Source organism: Oratosquilla oratoria, chromosome 15 (assembly GCF_046742065.1).
Source record: "Oratosquilla oratoria isolate Oo_2021 chromosome 15, ASM4674206v1, whole genome shotgun sequence".
Lineage (NCBI taxonomy): Eukaryota > Metazoa > Arthropoda > Malacostraca > Stomatopoda > Squillidae > Oratosquilla > Oratosquilla oratoria.
The window spans coordinates 56,618,461-56,638,549 of record NC_134791.1 but is presented as its reverse complement, the minus strand read 5'-3'; the positions used below and the strand labels follow the sequence as shown (position 1 = coordinate 56,638,549).

At 42.2% G+C, this 20,089-nt stretch overlaps 1 protein-coding gene across 4 annotated transcripts in view; it reads left to right on the top strand.

Annotated features, from left to right (window-relative positions):
* The window catches only part of LOC143033456 (protein ST7 homolog), a 117,703-nt gene that overhangs the window by 22,453 nt on the left and 75,161 nt on the right, over positions 1-20,089 (top strand). The window contains exon 1 of one of the 4 annotated variants that reach the window (XM_076198922.1): positions 15,946-16,086. The exons of the other annotated variants lie outside the window; for them this stretch is intronic. Coding sequence (XP_076055037.1) covers positions 16,077-16,086 — 10 coding nt within the window. The 5' untranslated portion in view covers positions 15,946-16,076. Of the gene's footprint in view, positions 1-15,945; positions 16,087-20,089 lie in introns of those variants that run through there. 4 annotated transcript variants of the gene reach the window in all.

Sequence of the window (20,089 nt, the reverse complement as noted above, 5' to 3'; positions counted from 1 at the left end):
TCCGTGGTCACTGTACCTAGCCTACCTGTATATTAACCACCAGAGATACTGAATATAGCCTATTAAACATGTACAGTAGTTTATTTAATTATTTTTATCCTTTTTACCATATTCAAACACTATAATATGTATTTTCAGTACGGAACTTAAATCTCGCGGGCAGCAGCCAATGCCAGCCGTACGACGTGACGTAATAATACTGGCATAAAATATAGTCACCGCTTATATCGATCGTTCTCTCTTTCACCCGCGAATTTTGAAAACCACAGAGAATGGGATTCAGGGTACATTTGAGAGAATGTAAAAACACAGGGGCGACTACAATAAATATAATCAAGACGCCGATATGGCAGCGTCGCGAATCCACTTGCTCCTCATGACGCCTACGTGTGCGGCACCGTATGGAAGGGGTTAAATTATCATATTGTTGTCGTCGTCATCGTAAAGTCGAACAATCGTAAGTCGCGGCCATCGTAAGTCGACGTTTACCTGTATACACACACACACACACACACATATATATATATATATATATATATATATAAATATATATATTCAATATACTAAGGGCATTTTACCCTTTACCAGGGAGGTAGCTATCTACATCCCCCACCTATTTCATCCTCACCCATTCCACTCCCATCACCCTTTCCTCTCCCTGCCCTGGGTCAGAAGCAAGACACAGCACATCCACAACAAGGCAGCTTCACTTAATCGGTGCCCCCTCTCTCTACCTCCTCATGCAGAAAAATAGCAGATGGGGGAGAAATCCCTTCAGGCTGCATCAAAATATCATTCACACATAACCATTCCCTAGCGCCCCATACCCCACCCACTCCCTTGCATCACAGTATCATCTATATACAGCCATTTGCCTTTCACCCTGATCTTCTGCCTTCTCCCTTCCCTGCTCAACAGGCATCCCACTCCAGCTCAACGCTCCAGTCACAACATCCATCTCTTCAGTTGCTCCCTCATGTTCACTCCATCCCCTTCTGCTCTCCACACTTCTTTTACTAATCTTTCTTTACTCATTCTTTCAAGTGTCCAAACCATCTCAAAATTCATCAATCCTATCTGCCATCTCCTTTTCCACCCTCACTCTCCACATTGCCTCCTCATTTCTCACTCTTATCCAACCTTGTATCCTTTATCATACTTCTAAGACATTTCACCTCAAACATATTTGAACTTTTCTCTCCCTCTCTTAAATTCCATGCTTTTGCCCTATACAGTGCTGTTAGCACAATCGCCCCTTCATATGATCTCTCTGCATCCGTTCCTAAATGCCCCAAGGCACTTAGTTGTTTCTCTCAATCTACAGTTTACCTCCACCTCCACTCCCCCCTCCTTTCCAGCCACATGTACCCCCAAGTACCTAAAGCTATCTACATCCTCCAACCTCTTTCCTTTAAAACTTCCAGTTTGTTGCCATCCTCTCCTCTTGTATATCTCACCACCCTACTTTTACCTACATTTATCTCTAACTTTCTTCTATTGCATACCTTCCCAAACTCCACAGTTCCCTTAATCCCCCTCTGACCTTGCCAAATCGCAGTGTCTTCAGCAAACAACAACTGGATCACCTCTCCCTTTCCACCATTTTCTTTAACCGTCTCCAATTCCCTGCCCATTACTCTCGCATTTAGCTCCTGCACCATCCCCATCCATGTACATATTGAACAGCCATGGTGACATAACACGTCTCGCCTGTACTGCAAATCACTCGCTCTCTACATTTCTAATTCTAACATAGGCTCTACTGCCTTTAACAGCTTTCCCCCAATCCCATCTATCTACAAAACCTCCCACAGTGCCTTCCTGTCCACCCTGTCATAAGCCTTTTCCAAATCCATAAAAGCTCAAAAAACTTTCTTACCTTTTACTAAAGCTTTTACACATGTCTTACCACAGAAATCTGATCCATGCAACCACTACGTTTCCTAAACCCACACTGCTCATCACCAGTTACTTCTAATCCTCTTAGTTAAAACCCTCCCGTATGCCTTCCCAACTACACTCAACAAACTGATCCCACTGAAATTACAATACTCACATTTGTCCCCTTCCCCCCTGTAAAGTAGAACTATACAGGCACTCGTCCAGTCCTGCCAGATAGTCATTTAATTCATTCAGTCCTGAAATCATGCCGTCTATGTTCGTATCATATGCTATTTTTAATATTTTCCTTTCTTGTACTTTTCTGTCTTTTATGTTTCCTTTTTTATCTATTTATTATTATTATTATTATTATCTTTATAAAACATTTTCTCAGCCTCAGGTCCAGCACTCTCAAATAAAACAAAAATAGATAAAAATAAATAAAATAAAATAAACTCATTCTATTCAGTCTCCATTCTTTTTTAATTTTTTTTTCATTTGCTTCATTACTAAGTGCCTTTTATCTTTGTCCTCATCACTCATTTCTTTTCTTATCCATACATTTTTGTAATTTTCACTATTTACTAGTTTTGTTGTTTTAGACAGTATTTCTGCCATCATTTGAGACCTCAGTTTTATTTTTAATGGCCTATATTTCCTTTAGAGTATTTTCCCATCCTATGCACTTCCTCAATTTCTTTGTCCATAGCCTGTCCCTCTTCTTGTATCTCCAGAATTGCTTTAGCAATTTCTTTCATTTTTTTTCTTTTTGATATTTAGGTATATTATGTTTTTCTTTAATACCATAATCTATAATGCACTCTTTTTATCCACTGTGTCTCTGACTCAATTTTCTTTTTCCTTAATTACTTCGATTACCATTTCTTTGGCATTTTCTTCCACTTGTACTATTTCTTAGAAAGTTAACTTTTGATTTTCTTGTTCCACTTTCCACTGATCTTTTTTCTTATTTCTTGGTGATCAGTCTCCTTGATTGTTTCTCCCACTTTCTCAGTCACTGCCTGAATTTGCTCTCTCACTTCTTTTTTTTAAGGCCTCGTTTTTGTATATATCCTCATTTTTCATTCTCTCGTTCTCATTTCTGATCATATTTAATTCTTTTTCAGATTATCACGCTCCTTGTTGGTCTCTTCATTAGTTCTTCGTATAAGTTTAGTTATATTTTTGTGCATTGCCCTGTGCTCGTTTTTCAATTCTATTAGTTCACCCAACAACTCAGTAATATCCCTATTTCATAAAGGTTTTTTGTAACTAGGTTCTCTATCCAAATCCACACCTCTACCTAAAATTCCACCTTCTCCTGTAAACCCAGAAAAAGTATAATTATCCAACCTTTGTATGAAGGAGTGATTGTACCAACAGCACTGGGGCAGAAACATGGAACATAGAAGAGGAAGTATGATAGGGGTTACTAGGCTGGATAGAGTGAGAAATGAGGAGAATGGGGGTGGAAAGGGAGTTGGGAGATAGGGTTGATGAAAGAGTATTGGGATGGTTTGGACACATGGAAAGAATGAGTGAAGAAAGATTAGTAAAAGAGGTGTGGAAGGCAGAGGTGGGTGGTATGAACATGAGGGGGTGACCAAGGATGAGATGGATGGATGGGGTAAAAAGGAACATTGGGAAAGGGGAATATTTGTTGAGGAAGGAAGAAGACATGATAGGGGTGGGTGGATAATGGCTGTGTATGGATGATACTGTGATGCATGGGAGTGGGTGGGTGATAGGGGAGGGGTTAGGGAGTGATTACAGGTATGTGTGAATGATATTCTGATGCAGCCCAAAGGGATTTCTCCCCATCTTCTGTTTTTCTGCATGAGGGGACGGAGGCAGGGGGGGGTCACCTATAAAATGAAATGGCCTTACTGTGGATGTGCTGTGTCTTACTCCATTGCTTCTGACCCAGGCCAATGGGTGAAATGCAAGGATGAGATGATCCATTATCCAGGAGGAGTCAGGAAAAGAGGGAGGGTGGGTTGGTGAATGGGAGTGGAGTTTGTGGGGATGAAATAGATGGAAGTGGGTTTATGCCTTTGATTTTAGCTACCTCCCTTGTAAAGGGGAAAAAGCCCATGGTATGTATGTATGTATGTATGTATATCAGGGAATAATATTTTTCCAAAACTTTGCATAGTAGAACTGCTATACAAAATAATTTTTGCATAATTTTTTTTTTTTTTGTAATTGCAGTGCAAATTCGCACAGAATGACAACATGAATGTATACTAAGGTGGGTGTAATAGTACTGTACTCACATTTAGTCATTAAAGGGATATGGCAACTTCCTGCTATCTTGATAGGTTTGCACATTTGGTATGTGAGATGTGCTGAAGAAATTCTTGACAGCACATTGTGGATTAAACAAATGGCAGGTGGTCCCTTGATGCTGATCCTCATAAGATGATCTAAGAGTGCGAGCACTTAATCTACACCACTGGTCTGTCTTAATTTGGCATATTGTACTGAATCCCCTCTCCACCTTGGCATTGATGATAAGAAAGGTAAGACCCTGATGAGAAGACCATGGTTGGGTTGCTAGCATGTTGAAACCTTGACAAATGCTCTCCAAACATCAGAGCTATGCAAGTCCATCAGAACTGAGTTCCAGTATGATTTGAAGGAGTTTCATTCAGTCTGAATGGACTTGCTGGACTTCCTGAATCAAAATTCTTGAAATGCTAAAATACTGTATTTACCTAGTTGTATTATACAGGAAGGGAGCTATGCTCGTAGTGACCGTCTTTGTATCTTTCAGCATCAGGTTTGTTTTTAACCTCTCAAATATTATTTGCACACACTGTTACCTCATCTAATTTATTCCAGATATCCACCACTCTGTTTGGAAAGCTATTCTTTTTCAGATTTCTTCTATAACTATCCTTTTTGAGTTTCTTTTCATGTCCTTGTTTTTTTCTTGTCCCACTTTAATAAATCATCTCTATCTAGGACTTCCATTCCTTTCATAATTCTGTTAATAGTCAGTAGATCTCCTCTTTCTCTTATTTGTTCCAGAGTTGGTAGTTCCAATTTGGACAATGTTTGTATGTCAATTTGGAGTGTGTTAGTGCCATCTTTGTTGTTGTTCTTTGTATTTTTTTCTAATTTCTTTATATTCTTTTTAATACTAGGTGTCCATAGTGTCCCAGCATACTGCAATCTTTGTCTTATCAGTGTAATATTTTCTTTACCATTTCCTCATCCAAATAGTCAAAAGCCACTTTCATCGACCTTAGTAAATCAAAGGTTTCTCCAACTAAGCTCCTTTTGACCAAACTGGTCAAGTGAAACCTTGGCCAGGTATTAGCATCCAGCACCTTAAATGCTTGAAAAGCCTGTGAATTGAAGTTAGAGAATCTTGTATCAACACATTCTCTGATCTTCTTCATATATGTCTTTCTAGAGATGTGGAAAGCAGTCAAAACTTAGCTCTTTGCATTGATCAACTTGACATTCTTGTATTCCACTTCAGACTTGCCATCTTCAAAGGTGATGTCACAGAGGAACTTTGACAGTTCTGAGACATCCTCTGTGTCCTCATGCAGTGATTCAATGTTTTCTGTGGAAGCATGGAGTGACTCAAGACCGCCCATGGCAAACATAAGGTCCACTGATTCTCTATGAAGATTGCAGGAAAGTACTGCCAATGGCTACAATAGAACATAAAGTAGCAGCATGTGCAACACAGACTTGAAACTGGTCAAGACTGCTGCTAATCTCACTTGCCATAGATTCAAGATGGGCAACAATAACTGAATATGACCGCAGAAGGGAGGTAAATGCCCTGGACTTATGCTGTAGCCATCTTGTCCCATGAGCCCTCCTTGACTTAGTGACAACTTCTTCCATGACCTCACCCAAAGTCCTCAACTCTCGCTGGGGTTTTGGTCTCTTCTCATACACATGATATAAGGACAAAAGTATGTCATTTATCCCATCCATGTATGCATTCTCAAAGGTATTTTTAGCTCCCAGTTCCAGTACGTGGTTGAGACAGTGTATCCCAATTAACCAGGGCATTTCATCATTCCATAGAAGAGTAACCAAACCTTTTTTTGCTCTGTGACCCATGTTCACTGCAGCCCCATCAGCACAAATACAGACTAACTTTCCCTTCAGTGACATCTACATCAGTGTATACTTCCTCCAGCCCATCTTTCAAACCTTGTGCTGTAGCATGCTTAACATGAGAAAGGCAAAAGAAGTTTGACTAGACCTCACCAGTTTTATCATTCACAAAATGAACATAGACAAGTTCTTTCTCAGTCACACTGGCATCAGTAGAACCATCAACCATGATGGAAAAATACTTAGCTTCCTTCAATGTAACCAGCATTTCACACCAATAAACTCACTACATTTTGTTTCGTGTGTGTATATGTATATTACAGAGCCTAAAAGAATACCATGTTGCTTCTCTAACTCGATAAAAACAGGGTACTTTGTAAAAGGCAGTTCTTCCTTAGCAATAGTTTATGTGATGTCAAAGAGTTTACTTGTTTCTCTTCCTCACCTGATGCTCCAGCCAATGCTTCTCCTATTGGTATTTTCTTGAAGATTGCATTGAGTGTCAGTTTAGGCTTTAAAGGAAAAGTGCCTGATTGAAATTAAGTTGTGATCTCAGTCTTGCTTGATGTGCCACACACATCTTGCACCTAATTTTATTTAATCTCCCAGCACTTTCTTTATACTTGATCCATTACCTGTTCTGGTCTGTCTCCTTAATCAAACCTTCCACAGTAACTACACAAATTGATGACAGTTTTGACACTGACAGAGTCAAATAATGAATTCAGAGTCTACATAATTACAGATACAGTTATTCCACAATAAATCCACATAGGGTAAAATTTAAATCACATGTAAACATCAGTGAATACAAAGTCACAATAAGTCCAATGTCTCACTAAAATCCACAAAAAAAATTGGAATATTCCCACATCCACAGCATTGAATGATCAATGATCAGGTCATGAGTAGTAAATAACAACACAGTGCATGTGCAAGGATATAATTAGTTAACCACATGGATGCATACATCATCATATCACTGCACTGCATCAAAACAGTACTCGTGATGGTCAAAGTATAGCCACTAGCATGATGTGTACATGTGTGTAGAACTGTGTATCAACTTCACGGTTAGCAGGCAGAACAGAACAGTGCATGCTGGGAGCATGCATGTAGTGTGTGGCTCAGCAGTCTTTACAAGTGCATGTATGTACATTATAGGCATGTCCTGTTTTCATATCAGCACTTCACAGGCACAGCTAGCTTAGTAAGTCATATTACAGGGCCAGCTGAGTGTGAATGATATCACCCATAAACTTGTATGTTTCCATTTGCATTGCAGCAACTCTAATTCATAAAAAAAATATACATAGCAAATGGCCGAAAACACACTGCTAATTACCATGTGATACCAGGGAAATTATTCCCTGTATTTACCTAATTGTAGTATACAGGAAAGGAGCAATGCCCATTGGGTCCTCTCTCCTATTCTCTAATTTCCTAACATACTTAGACTCAAATTCATGTATGGTTCCAACTTAATCTATATAATTTCCAGTTACATTTAGATTTGAACTCGTGGATTGTTTGAGTTTAAGCTGTATCACCTATGCTATTCCACAATCTTACAACTTGCTAAGATCAATAAAGGTGGTTTTTACTTAGACAAAGAAGTGGTTAAAAAAGTACTAGTCACACTAATAAGGCCTAGACTGGAGTATAATGCAGCATTATGATTCAGTACCAAAAATAATATAAAGAAAATTGAAAAATCTAGAGAGCAGCCATGAAAATACCCCTAACACTTTCAAAACTGTCATATGAGGAGACTGGCTAAATTGAAATTACAGACTTTGGAACAAAGAAGAGAAAGAGGAGACCTGCTGATCATTTACAGAATCATGAAAGGCATGGACGTCCTTGATAGAGAGGACTTACTAAATTGGGATAAGAGAAATACAAGGGGACATAAAAAGAAGCTCGAAAAGGATAGTTATAGAAAAGACCTGAACAAAAAAGTTTTCCACACAGTGGTGGATATCTGGAACAAACTGGATAAAACAATAGTGTGTGCAAAAACTATACATGAATTTAAGAGCAAACTAGACACTGAAATACAAGACAGGACACCACAAGCATAGTTTCCTTTCCCGTAAGATACTAGGTAAAATATATATATTTCTAATGGAAAATTTTATTTCTTCACATCCTTTCAACATTTGGTCTTTCTTAATTTACTTCCATGACCCTCTTAAAGCCCTCCCATCTTTAATCTGGATTTACATGTGTGTGTGTATGTGTAAACAGGGATTGACTAAAGTACTGTTCACCTGGGGTGAGGTGGACAGTACATACATATACTAAGGCTTTTTCCCCCTTACAAGGGAGGTAGCCAAAAAGAAAAGGCATAAAATCATTCCCACCCATTCTATCCCTAAATACACTCCACTCCCCTCCACCCTCCCTCCCATCTTAGCACCTCCTGGATGACGGTTCATCCCTGCACCTTGTCCACAACCCTGGGTCAGAGGCAGTGTCGCAAGGCACAGCACATCCACAGCAAGGCCGCTTTATTAAATCAGTGACCCCCCCTCTCCGTCCCCCCATATTTAAAAGGAGAAGACAGGGAGAAATCCCTTCGGGCTGAGTCAAATTTTGCTCACACATTCTACTTCCCCCCCCCCCCGTCCCCCCACCCATTACACCTCACACATCACAACATCATCCATATACAACCATTCTCCATTCACCCCTGTCTTATGTCCTCTCCTGTCCTTCCTCAACAGACATTCCCCTCTCCCCCAAACCCCCCTTCACCCCATCCATCCATCTCATCCTAGGACATCCCCTCATGTTCACTCCCTCCATATCTGCCTTCCATACCTCTTTTACTAGTCTTTCTTCACTCATTCTTTCCATGCGTCTAAACCATCCTAATACTCTTTCATCAACCCTATCTCCCAACTCCCTTTCCACCCCTGTTCTCCTCCTCACCTCCTCATTTCTCACTCTATCTAGTCTAGTAACCCCCATCATACTTCTCAGACACCTCATCTCAAACACATTCAAACTCCTTCTCTCTTCCTCTCTTATGTTCCATGTTTCTGTCCCATACAGTGCTGTTGGCACAATCACTCCTTCATACAGTCTCCTCTTAGCATCCATTCCCAAATGTCTATTCTTCACTACACTATTTAATCCACCAAGTCATTTACTCACTTCTCTCAATCTACATTCTACCTCCACCTCCACTCCACCTTTTCCTGCCACATTTGCACCCAAGTATCTAAAACTATCCACTTCCTCCAGTCGCTCTCCCTTAATGCTCACTTCCAGTCTGCTGCCACTTTCACCCCTTGTACATCTCATCACCTTACTTTTACCCACATTTATCTTCAGCTTTCTTCTTTCACACATTCTCCCAAACTCTGTCACCAACTTCCTCAATCCCTCCTCCGATCCTGCCACAAGTGCAGTGTCTTCTGCAAACAACAGGTGGCTTACCTCCCACTTTTCTCCAATTTCTTTAACCATCTCCAATCCCTGACCCACCACCCTTGCACTTACCTCTCGCACCACCCCATCCATGTACAAATTGAACAGCCAGGGTGACAACGCATCCCTGATGAAGTCCCACCTTTACCTTGAACCACTCACTCTTTCCATTTCCAATCCTGACACAATCTCTACTACTCTCGTAAAAACTCTTGACAGCTCCTAGAAGCTTTCCTCCTATCCGTATATCCACAAGACCTCCCACAGTGCCTTCCTCTCTACCCTGTCGTAAGCCTTTTCCAGATCCATAAAAGCCCAAAAAACATCCTTCCCCTTTCCTATAGCTTTCTCACATATTTGTCTTACCACAAAAATCTGATCTACACAACCTCTACCCATCCTAAATCCACACTGTTCCTCACCAATTACTCCCTCTGTTCCTCTCCTAATCCTCTCAATCAAGATCCTCCCATAAGCCTTCCCAACTACACTTAACAAGCTAATCCCTCTGAAACTACTACACTCACACTTGTCCCCTTTTCCCTTGTAAAGTGGAACTATACAGGCACTCCTCCAGTCCTCCGGCACTCTACCCTCTCTCCAACAAACATTGAATAACCTCACCAGCCAGTCCACCATCACTGTACCTCCTTTTTTTAGACATTCTGCATGGCATCCATCCAGACCAGGTGCCTTACCTGCTTTCATCATCTTAACCACTGCCTTCATTTCATCCTTCCTTATTTCTCCTCCATTATCCTCACTCATCACGGTCATTTTCTTAGCATTTTCCCACTGCAACTATCCTTGAATTTGTTTATTCAACACGTTAAGTTTTTCATAGATATCTGCTAAGTAATCCACAAATGCTGTACCATCAATCGTTAGCAGGTGCTTCATTTCAGGCTTTTCACTTAAAAAGTCACTAAGGACATCAAATAGATCCATGAGAGAATACAAAGGGCAGCAACCAAACTGGTCCCCAGCTTGGAAGATAACCATATGAGAAAAGACTAAATGCACTGTGTATGCCAACATTGAAAGATTGAAGAGAGAAGTGATATGATGACAACCATATGCAACCATTCTCCATTCACCTCTGTCTTCTGTCCTCTCCCATCCTTCCTCATCAGACATTCCCCTCTTTCCCAAAACCCCTTTTACCTCATCCATCATCTCATCCTAGGATGTCCCCTCATGTTCACTCCTTCCGCACCTCTTTTACTAGTCTTTCTTCACTCATTCTTTCCATGTATCCAAATCACCCCAATACTCTTTCATCAACCCTATCTTCCAACTCCCTTTTTACCCCCATTCTCCTCTTCACCTCCTCATTTCTCACTCTACCCAGCCTAGTAACCTCTATTATACTTCTCAGACACCTCATCTCAAACACATTCAAACTCCTCTCTTATGTTCCATATTTCTGCCCCATACAGTGTTGTCAGCACAATCACTCCATACAATTTCCTTTTAGTATCCATTCCTAAATGTCTATTTCTCATTACACTTTTTAATCCCCCAAGGCATTTACTCGCTTCTCTCAATCTACATTTATACCATTCCGGAAATCCTCCATCCAATTTAGTAGGTTACCTTGTATCGCTCCTATGTTTTCCAATTCTTTAAATAGTATTTTGTCTGGTACTTTGTTGAAGGCTTTTAGTAAGTCAAAGAAAGCACAATCAGCCCTTTCTTGTATTATATCTATTAGTCTTGAGTAGAAACAGATTAAATTTGTAGCACATGATCTTCCCTGTCTGAATCCAGATTGTCTCAAGTTTATTATATTGTTTTCTTCCAGGTGTTTTATCCATCTTTTCTGGATCATTTTTTCACAAATTTTGGCTACAGTGCTTTAAGGGAGACTGGTCTGTAATTAGTTGGTTCTTTGTTTCCTCCTTTATATATTGGTACAATGTTGGTATTTTTCCAGTCTTTTAGTATTTTTCCTTTTTTGAGTGAGCAACTTATGTTGTATATTTTGTCCATTAGTTCTTTACATTCTTTTAGTATCCAGTTTGCAATTTTGTCCATGCCATGTGATTTCCTAATGTCATGGTTCATTAATTAATCCATTCTTTTTGTGTTATTGTTGTTTCCCTCATGGGGATAAGATGTTAGGATGGAGAGCAATAACCAACTGAGTTCTTTAAGGTTCACTGCTTGCACCAATAACATTTCTTACTATGTCAGGGACATGATGAAAGATACAACAAACAGATGATGCAAAAATCATGAGAGGAAGAAAAAATGAGAACAACTGTAGAATATTGCAAAAAGATCTAAACACTATTTTCACATGGATCCAAGAATGGAAAATTAGTTACAATACCAAAAAATGCAAAGTACTGGAAATGGGTTGCAGGTCCTAAAGACCATCTTTAATCTATTCTTTGGGAAGTGAATCCATTACAAAAGCAAATGAGGAGATAGATCCGAGTGTGTTGATAAAAGACAACCTGTCATCTGACAAACATATCAGCAAGATTGTGGGAGAGACATACAGACTGCTGCGGGAGATTAAAGTGGCTTTTTAATATACAGATAAAGACTTGATGAAAAAACTCGTAGAAACCTTGATCTATCCAAGACTGGAATATGTGCCAGTGGTACGGTCCCCACCTAGAGTGAGGGATATAAGCAAGATTGAGAGAATATAAAAGGCAGCAACAACAATGGTTATCAGCATATAAGGAGAAACTTGGAGCACTGTGTCTGCCAACTCTGTAAGACTGAAGAGGAAAAGGGGATATAATTACAATATTCAGATTGCTAGAGGGTTACATTGACTACATTACAAAGACTACATAGACAGAAGAGATCCATTGATTAGGGATAGCGGGGGGCTTTAAGAGGTAATGAGGACAAATTAAGGAAGATTACGTATCTAAACAATGTGATGAATACAAAATTTCGTGTAAATGCAAAAATACTAGGAGTGGCCTAGAAGATATAGCCCAAACTGGAACAATAAATGAATTAAGATGTGAATATGATAAATAGAAATCAAAGATATAGATTAAGTTGGAACTGCACATGGATTTTAGGATAGGTATGATTAATTGGAGAGTAGATGGGACCCAGTGAGCATTGCACCTTCCCTGTATACTACAATTAGGTGAATGCATACACACCAACTCTACCCCAAGTTTAGCAATCAGAGTTCGAGTACCTCCCAACATTGAATAAATTCAGCAACCATGCACTGCGAGCTGGCAATCCAACTCTGGTGGGCAGGTTGTGTATTTGTATGTATAAGGTTACAACATAAACCATTTATCGGGTTGAATATGAGTTGTGAGCTCTCATCCGGGAGAGTAATAGCTGTCGGTCACAAGTCTAACACGTGATTCAAGACTGGTGGTATATCTCTCTCTCACAGTGGCTCATATCATATGGATTATGTGTTCAAAACCGTGCGTGCGTGCGTAGATATTTGAGTTTGGTTTTTGATGGCGGTGGCGTATGTTGTTGTGTGTGTGCGTGCGTGCGTGCGTGCATGTTTACTACACGTGGTGGCGCGCGTGGGAGAGCAGACTCGCGCAGATCAATAGTGCGGATGCTGCGCGTCGTCTTCATCTCGGAGAGTTGCCGATGATGCCATACATGGAGCCTAAGTTTCCTCCTCCTCCTCCATCTCCTCCTCAATCTCCTCCTCCTCATCATCATCCCTCCTCCTCATCATCATCATTCCTCCTCCTCCCCCTCCTCCTTCACCTCCCCTTTTTTTCGCCTTCCTTCTCTTCCTCTCCCTCGCCACCGTCGTCATCCCCTTCTCCCTCTTCCCGTCCTTCCTCCCCCACATCCTGTTTCCCCTCCATCCTCCCCTCCCTCTACTCTTCCCTCCTCTCCCTCTCTTCCATCCTTCTCTCCCTCTCTTCCATCCTTCTCTCCTCTTTCCTCCACCTCGCTTCACCCTCTCTCTCTCTCTCTCTCTCTCTCTCTCTCTCTCTCTCTCTCTCTCTCTCTCTCTCTCTCTCTCTCTCTCTCTCTCTCTCTCTCTCTCTCTCTCTCTCTCCCTCTCTCTCCCCCTCTCTCCCCCCACCTTTCCTCCTCGCCCTCCTCTCTTCCTCCCTTCCCTATCCTCGTCCTTTCACCCCCTCCCCCCGCCTTTCCTTCCTATTCCCTCTACTTCTTCCCCTCCTCCTCCTCCTCCTCCTCTCCCCCTTCTCCCTCCCTCATGCTCCCTCTTCCATGTCCATCACTTACCACCACCGCCATCGTCGTCGTCGTCGTCGTCTGTGATTCCTTTTCCCTCTCTGTTTCTGTCGTCCTTCTCCCCCGTCCCGTCTCCGTTTCATCCCCCCCCCCCCGTTCATCCTCTTCCCTTCGCTTATACCTCCATTCTCTTACCTCCTCTTTCCTCCTCCTCCTCCTCCTCTTCCTATTCGTTCTCTCCTCCCTTCCATTCTCCCCTATTCCTCTCCTTTCCCTTACATTTTTCTCTCCTCTCCCCCCTTTCCCCTATTATTCACCCTACGTCCTCTCCCCCCCCCCCATCTTGATCTCGTTCTTCTCTTAACTCGTGTCCCATTTGCTCTCACTCTCCTCCCCTTCCCTGTCCCGACTGTTATCGCTATAGCAACATTCGCTCTCTGGTGGTCGGCTGGGACGAGGTGGGGGTGGGGGGTGGGGGTTGGGAGGTTCAAAACCTTGTTCGTCCAGACTGTCGTCGTCCCACAAATAGATGGCGGCGACAACAATAATGACAGCTCTGGAAAAATCTAAATCTATAGGTTTGAGGGGCTCATGAAGTGCGATTCTCTTCCACAGCCGCTATACTTCAGACCTTGTTTCACCTCCACCACCTCCACCAACGTTAACGTTGTCATCACCTTTGGTATGCCTGAGGTCCTTTTATACCCACTACCCTTGGAAAAGCCTTGGATCTCGAACACAGTCTTTCTTGCATGAACGGTATCGTTGCTGACCCTCAGCTGCCCATCTACCCTCCCTCCTCTTCCACCTCTTCTTCCTCCTCCTTTTTTCACCTCGTCTCCATCATCTCATTCTCGTATTTCTCCCCATAGTTTTCCTCCCCATTTTCTCCTCTCCCTCTTCCTCCCCATTTTCTCCTCTCCCTCTTCCTCCTCCCACTTCCTCCTCTCCCTCTCCCTCTTCCTCTCCCTTTTCTTCGTCTCCCTCATCATCACCCTCCTCCTTTCATCATCTTCCTTGTATCCTCTTCTTCCTCATTTCCTCTTCTTCCTACTTTTCTCCTCCTCTCCTTCCTCTACATTTCCTCTTCGTCCTCATTCCCTCTTCTTCCTCCTTTCCTCATCGTCCTTTCCTCTTCCTCGTCATTTCCTCTTCCTCCTCCTTTTCTCTTCGTCCTTTCCTCTTCCTCCCTCCTTTCCTCCTCCACCTACTCCTCCTCCCCCTCGTCGTCGCCGTCATTGTCGTCATCATCATCATCATCATCCGTTTCCTCTTACATTCCTCTTTTTCCTCCACCTACTCCTCCTCCCCCTCCCCCTCCCCCTCCCCCTCGTCGTCGCCGTCATTGTCGTCATCATCATCATCATCCGTTTCCTCTTCCATTCCTCTTTTTCCTCCACCTACTCCTCCTCCCCCTTCCCCTCCCCCTCGTCGTCGCCGTCATTGTCGTCATCATCATCATCCGTTTCCTCTTCCATTCCTCTTTTTCCTCCACCTGCATTCCCCGTCCTCCCCGTGCATCCCCTTTTCTGCTCATTCACCTCGTTTCTCTCCATTTACATATTTTTCGTCTTTCTCCTCTTCTACTTGTTTTCCTCTCTCTTCGCCTCCTTCTACTCTTTTTTCACCACCACCTTCATGTCCCTCTTTCTCCTCTTCTTCCCATCCCTCCTCCTCCTCCTCCTCCTCCTCCTCCTCCTCCTCCCTCTCCCTCTTCCTTCTCCCCCACCTCCTTCGCCTTGTCCGCCGTGACTGCCGCGGTTGTTAGTAGTTCTCGAACCACGAACGGAGAACCGTCGTCGAGGCGCGCGACGGGTGACAGGAAGGAAAAAAGGGGCAGCGGCAGAGATCGGTGTTGGTGTTGTGCCCCGAGTTACTCTGTGATCGGAATTGGACGACGACGACGTCGGCAGTGAGAGTGGAGGCCCTCGGTCTCGATGCTCAGGCCCTCTGCGGCCCCAGGAGGAGGAGGCGTCGGACTTGGTAGCCACGGGAGATAAGACACAGCAGCATCTGCGTTTGGATTTCCAGTGCCAAGAGAGGAGTTTGTGTGTGCTTACGTGCGTGTGCAGGTGCGTGGGTGTGGGTGGGTGGTTGGGTGGGTATATTCGCTCGTGTGTACCACAGACGGCTGTATATGGGTGGTGTTGATGGGTATCCTCACGTACCAGCTGGTACTCGACACCAGCGCTGCAGTCACTACGAGGAACTACTGTTGCTGCTGCTGCTGGTGCTGCTGCTTCCCTTCCCCCAGTGTTCGAAGGGCGCCGGGTTCCCCTTTGAGTGCCTCAGCGCTCCCTGCGGCGCCCAGGCCGGCGGGCATAGGCAACGTGGACGCTGCTGCTTAGGGCCAGGGGCATGCCCCCCACAGACTGACCTCGCCAAGAGACGTTCCTGCAGTAGCACCAGCAGAAAGTGCCAAGAGGAGGTAGCGGTCTCCTCTCTCCCGCCGCCATCACACCCTTGCCGTCACCGCAGTCGCAAACATTTTCGCCGCAAGCTTATTCGCCATGCTGGACTGTAAGTTGCTGCTGCTGTTGCTGCTGCTGCTGAAGGAGGAGGAGGGAGAGCTCTCGTCTATGTTTATGTAACCTCTGATTTCCTGCTCTCGGAACGACTCCTCTGGGTCGTGCCAGAGTCTTTGCCCGAATGTAGGTTCTGGTGCTAAGACACGCATGCATATCCACGCGCACACACACACACACGATAACGGGTCACTACGAGCATAGCTCTCGTCCCGTAAAATACAACTAGGTAAATACACACACACACAGGAAGACTGTGAATCACTACAGAAAGACCTGGATAAAGTCTGGGAATGGAGTCAAAAGTGGGAAGTGAACTTCAACATCAAGAAATGTAGTATAATGGAATTTGGGAAAAGTAGAAATAGAATATCAGGGCAATACAAAATTGGTACAAAGGAAATAAAAAAAGTTAGCTCAGAAAGGGACTTAGGAGTAATTATCAGCAAAGACATGTCACCAGACAAGCATATCAACAAAATAGTCGGAGAAACCTTCAATTTACTAAGATCAATGAAAGTGGCATTTAACTACTTGGATGAGGAAATGGTAAAGAAAATATTAGTCACACTAATAAGACAAAGATTGGAGTATGCTGCGACACTAGGCATCCAGTACAAAAAAGAATATAAAGAAATTAGAAAGAATCCAAAGAGGAACGACAAAGATGGCACCAACACTCTCTAAATTGACATACAAACAAAGATTGTCCAAACTGGAACTACCAACCCTGGAACAAAGAAGAGAAAGAGGAGATCTACTGGCCATTTACAGAATTATGAAAGGGATGGAAGTCCTCGATAGAGAAGATCTATTAAAGTGGGATAAAAGAAAAACAAGAGGACATGAAAAGAAACTCAAAAAGGATAGTTATAGAAGAGATCTGAAAAAGAGTATTTTCCCGCACAGTGATAGATGCCTGAAACAAATTGGATGAGGCAACAGTGTGTGCAAAAACTATACAAGAATTAAGAAAAAACTAGATGCTGAAAGATACAAAGATGGGTCACTATAAGCATAGTTCTCTTCCCGTATAATACAACTAGGTAAATACTCACACAAAACTGGGGAGTGAACAGACATGTACCAAAGACTGGTGGAAGGAAGAGGCAGAAACAGAACTGATTTAACAAAAAGTGTGAGATTATGAAAAAGGCCAGGGATATGGCTTGGGAAAAATGGAGGAATAGAAGAAGGAACAAAACAAAAGAAGATTACAAACAAGCTAGGAATGACTATACAAGAATTCGCTGGGAGGAAGAAAGCAATTTTGAAAGGTGTAGTAGATAAATGCAAAGATGAACTGAAACTGTTTTACAGGTTTATAAATGGTAAATTGAGACACAGGGAAGTAATCACCAAGTTAATAGTGGGTGGTGAGGTCTTTGAAGAAGCCTCAGCTCAGGCAGAAATAATGAATGAAAGTTTCCAATTGGTCTTCACAAAAGAGAGCACTTTTTTGGAGGAAAGTGAGGGGAGCAAAAAACCAGGTTTAGAAGATATAAATGTAGAAGTGAGGGAAGTGGTCAATCTCCTGGTATCATTGGATGTGACAAAAGCTTCAGGATCTGACAGGATCTCAGACTGGATACTTAAACAATATAGGGAACAACTAGTGGACAAGATTCACAGTCTTGTTACATGTTCATCAAAAGAAGGCACTGTGCTGCTTGATCAGAAAAGGTCAAATGTGGTGTGAATTCATAAAGGTGGAAATAAGGAGACACCACAAACTTATAGGCCAGCACAATAGTGAAATTATTGTAAAGGATTGTGAAAGATTGATGGACCAAATATCTTGAAAAGATGAACAATTTGACAAACATTCAGTTTGGCTTCAAATCTGGAAGGGCATGTGTGAGAGAGATAGGGGTAGGTGGACTGTGTGTACCTCAACCTAGAGAAGGCATTTGATAAAGTACCTCATAGTCAACTGTTATGGAAATTGGAGCTTATTGAGGAGCAAACTACTCAATTGGATGAAATTTTTTTTGAAAGATATATGAGGACAGTAGTAAAGGATAAGATGTCAAGCTTGAGAGCAGTAATGAGTGGAGTTCCACCAATGTTGTTTCTTGTCTATATCATTGATATGATGGAAGGAACAACAAGCTATGCCAACATGTTTGCAAATGATGCAAAAATCATGAGAAGTGAAAAATGAGGCAGGTGGTAGACTATTGCAAAAAGATCTAGACACTATTTTGGCATGGAGCCAAGAGAGGGAAATACAGTTCAATACAAAAAAACACAAAGTAGTGGAAATTGGCAATAGTGTCAAAAGACCAACCTTAAACTGCACCTTGGGAAGTGAACCCATTTCAAAAGCAAAACAAGAAATATTTGGAAGTGTTGATAAAAGACCACATATCACCGAACAGACATATCAGCAAGATTGTGGAGAGACACGTAGACTACTGCAGGAGATCGAAGTGGATATCTCATTATATGGACGAAGAGATGATGAAAAAACTGATTAAACCCTTGATCCGTACAAGACTGGAATATGCGTCAGTGGTATGGTCCCCACACAGAGTGAAGGATATAAGCAAGATCAAGAGAATACAAAGGGCTGCAACCAAACTAGCCCCCAGTCTGGCAAATACCGTATTTTCCGGCTTAGAATGCGCATCGGGTTATAGTGCCCACCCATGCACTTCGTTATCTCAGTACACAGATAGCGCGCACCGACATATAATGTGCATGCCAGGAAAAGTCACTGGTGGCTAAAGCTCGTGAACTGCATGTATGCGACTCCTGCTTGCGTTGGTCCATTGTTTTGTGGGAAATTTGAGCCATGAAAAGTTTATTGAATACAAAATGTACATGAAAAATTTCGGATTTTTACAGAAAAATTGTAATTTACTATCCCAAGGGAATAATTCATCGTACAAGTTTTTATCACCATGTTCAAGTTTTTATCACCGTGTACAAGTTTTTATCGCCATGCAGCAACTATGTTTCGGTTCATAAGTGTACTCAAGTGACGTTTAGTTTAACAAACTCTCGCAGGAGGGTGTTTAGTGTAGGCTAGATTGGCAATAGAACTGTCAGTCTCGGCCCTGATCTCGCGTATTCCGGGTGAGCTAAAACGGCCAACGTTCATGATGTTGGTGCCAGTGCTGTTTTACGGATCCCAAATATTTGCATAGACTACGATAATTAATGTTAGTAAAAATAAACCAATGAAATAACGGCGATTAGTTACCTAGTATCATGTGAACGAGGTTACATGGAGACGTATTTTTCATTGGCTAGGGCCACCGCTGGGAAATCTGTTGATTTGTCACTAAATTAAGTGTCAGTTTAGGCATCAATCAGCACAACTAAGAAAAAGTCGGAACTACATGTACCGGTATATGACTCATGTTGTGCGTTGGTCCCTTATTACTTTGTAGTTTAAATAGTTTGTAGGAAATATGATCTAAAAAAGTCTATTGAAAGTAAAATATACAGAAAAATTTCGGGATTTTTACAGAAAATGTTCATTTTATATCTTGAGGAAATAATTCATCTTTACCATTTTTTTCTATTTAATACTGAAACAAACTACAGACTGTTTCATTTTAGCTTTGAACCTGCAATGACAGTGATGAAATAGGACAGTCTCTCATCGAGGTGACGTTTGGTTAATATAACTCCTGGAGTGTTGTAGTCAGGTGTTTGACACGAGTTTATGAACGGCCGCAACGGAATTTGTACCATACCTAAAGTGAAGCAACAAAGCCAACATAAAAATTCAAACTAGGATGCTGTGAACATGGGCAAATATCATGAATATTGATCATGTTTCATGGTGTTTAGGCCTATTTAAACATGAAAAATAAGATTCGATAGATACCTACCTATACCAAATATTTATATAGCCCATGCTGGCATATTCTTTCATGTCACCATGGCTGTTCTTCTTGTTCTCACGGAACGTCACGGAGAAGTGTGCCGTCCCGACTTTGTGACGGCCAACATCGTCACGTTGTTGTGAAAAAAAATTACACACA